This window comes from Palaemon carinicauda, chromosome 21 (assembly GCF_036898095.1).
Source record: "Palaemon carinicauda isolate YSFRI2023 chromosome 21, ASM3689809v2, whole genome shotgun sequence".
Taxonomy (NCBI): Eukaryota; Metazoa; Arthropoda; class Malacostraca; order Decapoda; family Palaemonidae; genus Palaemon; species Palaemon carinicauda.
Genome location: NC_090745.1, coordinates 86,169,717 through 86,172,216, shown reverse-complemented (window position 1 = coordinate 86,172,216; position 2,500 = coordinate 86,169,717). Strand labels below are relative to the sequence as shown.

Below are 2,500 nucleotides of genomic sequence, written 5' to 3'. Positions count from 1 at the left end.
TATATATATATATATATATATATATATATATATGCCTACAAATAAAATCAGATCAGGACATGTACGCCTATATACAAAATCGATGCTTATCATTTCTGTGATTAAAATTTTTCTCTGTTCCGTTCTTTGTATTCTTTGGCAGAAGACGTAGACGACGCATCTACAGGAAAAGTAGTTCCAAACTCTTGGCTGTATAGATTTCCTCCTTGGTTCCTGCCACACAATCCTCCACCGGACGGTTTTGCCATCAGGGGCAGCAACGACATCCTGAAGGACACAAACCAGATTAACAACGATGTTTCAGTAGAACAGCAGCAAGTGAAGGACGAAGATGTCATCATCGTATCAGATTTCGTCAAGAGTAATCGTCAAGGGAGGCTTCATAATGTGAAGATCCCAGGTGGTACCCTTTACAGAGATGCTGTCATCCAGACCATCGTTGATTTTTCCTTAGGCAAAAACCAACAGGATGACCATAGTCCCGTGGACGGCATTGTTTTTGAGGATGGGGGTATTTCAGTGAATGATGATAGGCCAGGAATTGATATTCAAAATGGCATTACCATTCAAGATGAGGCACCAATAGTCATTCCTCCAAACGTACCACTTCCGCCGATAAACATACCCCATAGAAGTGTTGTGACGACAAGTACACCAAAATCACAAAATAATGATGGATTATTTACTAAAAATGGTGTGAATATCGGAAAGTTACCAGGGAGTATAAGAATATCACCTCATTTAGTAAACAATAACTTACAGCCCGATGTTTCGACGAAATTCGGGGGTAATATCCCAAAATTAGGCACCGGGGAGTTTCGACCAAGCCCCCCAGATTTATCATTCAATCGCCTTCAGCCTCAGTTCAACAGAAATCCAATTTCTACTTTCCCTTATAGAGAGTTTAATCCATCACCTCCAGGAACTCCGAGCAATCACAGAGGTCTACCGGTTCAAGGACCCACAAGTTTCTCAAAACCGTCACAGGCAAACAGTCAGTTTCGGCCGCCAATCCCACATAATAGCATTGGGAGTGGACTAATCAAGAACAATAATCGCCAGCAAACCTCAACGCTCTCTGACTTTATCTCTCACACTAATAATAACAATAATAACAATAACCAGAGAAGACCTCTTTGGGTTCCCGTCATACCGAACGTGCCTCCTACAGTAAAACAACCAGGTGGAAGGATCTCGCCTCTTCCTTTTGGTCAAACACCGCAGACAATCCAGGGACAACACTTCCAGAGGGGAAAACAAGGGATCATCCAGACAAACATTAGAAGCAATATCTCTCCGAGTCGCCCAGCAAGCATTCAGGATATAATCAACAGTAACTATGACACGGCACAAATCTTGCAAGGACGAGAAAGAAACAGTGGTCATGCCTCTAAGTTCCCTCCTTCAGGTACCTCTTCAGGAAATGTCGCACAGCAGAATGATCGTTGGCTTTGGCATAAATCATCTTAGCACTGGGTGGAATTATATATTTACCATTCTAAGAACTGATGCTATCTTGAGATAACTTTTAAGATTTGTCATATTTCCTATATGAAATTATTTATTCGAACACATACATGAATATATTCAAATTTGAATTAAGGGAAATACGAAGACATCATTCATTCCTGTTAACCAAAATTAAATTATTTTATTAGTGAAGATCTTATATTTCTACTTGATAGTGCCATTAAATAACGATTCAAGTATTCTTCACTTCGCAAATGAATCTTCAAGTAACAACCAAGGCGTGTTAATTTTTGAGACACTGCTTTTGGTCCCACATACTGTAAATATATGTACATAAACTGTATACAATGGATTATGTTTTTTTGAACCTTCTTAATTTATATAAGTTAATGTTCAATAAAAAAATTTCGCACAGTATTATGTATTTCTAGATGTCCAGCGTTACCTAGGAAGAAAAGTAGCCAAAGTGGAAGGACATTATGGTCAAAACCAAATTCATCTCTGAACAAAGTTAATGTTAAGCTTAAGGTAAATTATTAGTTGGGATTCGACCTCCCTTAAATTTGAAAATGACACTGACTTAATTCGACACATCGGTTTTATTTGTGCATTTCGTGTAGTTCATGAATTATGACCAATGGTAAATATCCCTTTAGCCTTTGAACTCTTTACTGCACGTGACCTTGAATAAACTCCACATATACCTTCCCAGATATTGCTTGCATAATATGAAATCTATTATTACCAGTATTAAATTCTTATTTTACATTTTATCTTTTGTGTAAGGCATCTACATCAGCCATATTCTTTACATATTAGCAAAATATTCAAGACAAATGTGAAGTCACTGCTTCTTAGCTCAACAGATATGGTCAACCTTAGAATTCGTGGTGGACCAAAGCTTGACCTCTCAGAATGACTTTGACGTCACGCCACTCAACAAATTGGGCTGACCAAAGTTCAATGTAATTTTTACCTTTGATTTCAAAGTAGGGCATAACCTTCGTCTGCATATTAACATTAGTGGTCT

At 38.2% G+C, this 2,500-nt stretch overlaps 2 protein-coding genes across 3 annotated transcripts in view; one reads left to right on the top strand and one right to left on the bottom strand.

The window, feature by feature from the left end:
* Positions 1–1,715, top strand: part of LOC137615312 (uncharacterized) — a 70,304-nt gene extending 68,589 nt beyond the window's left edge. The window contains exon 3 of the mRNA XM_068345068.1: positions 143–1,715. Within this exon, the coding sequence (XP_068201169.1) occupies positions 143–1,470 (1,328 nt within the window). The 3' untranslated portion in view covers positions 1,471–1,715. The remainder of the gene's footprint in view (positions 1–142) is intronic.
* Positions 1–2,500, bottom strand: part of MED18 (mediator complex subunit 18) — a 189,920-nt gene that overhangs the window by 148,044 nt on the left and 39,376 nt on the right. The gene's annotated exons all lie outside the window — the stretch shown is intronic.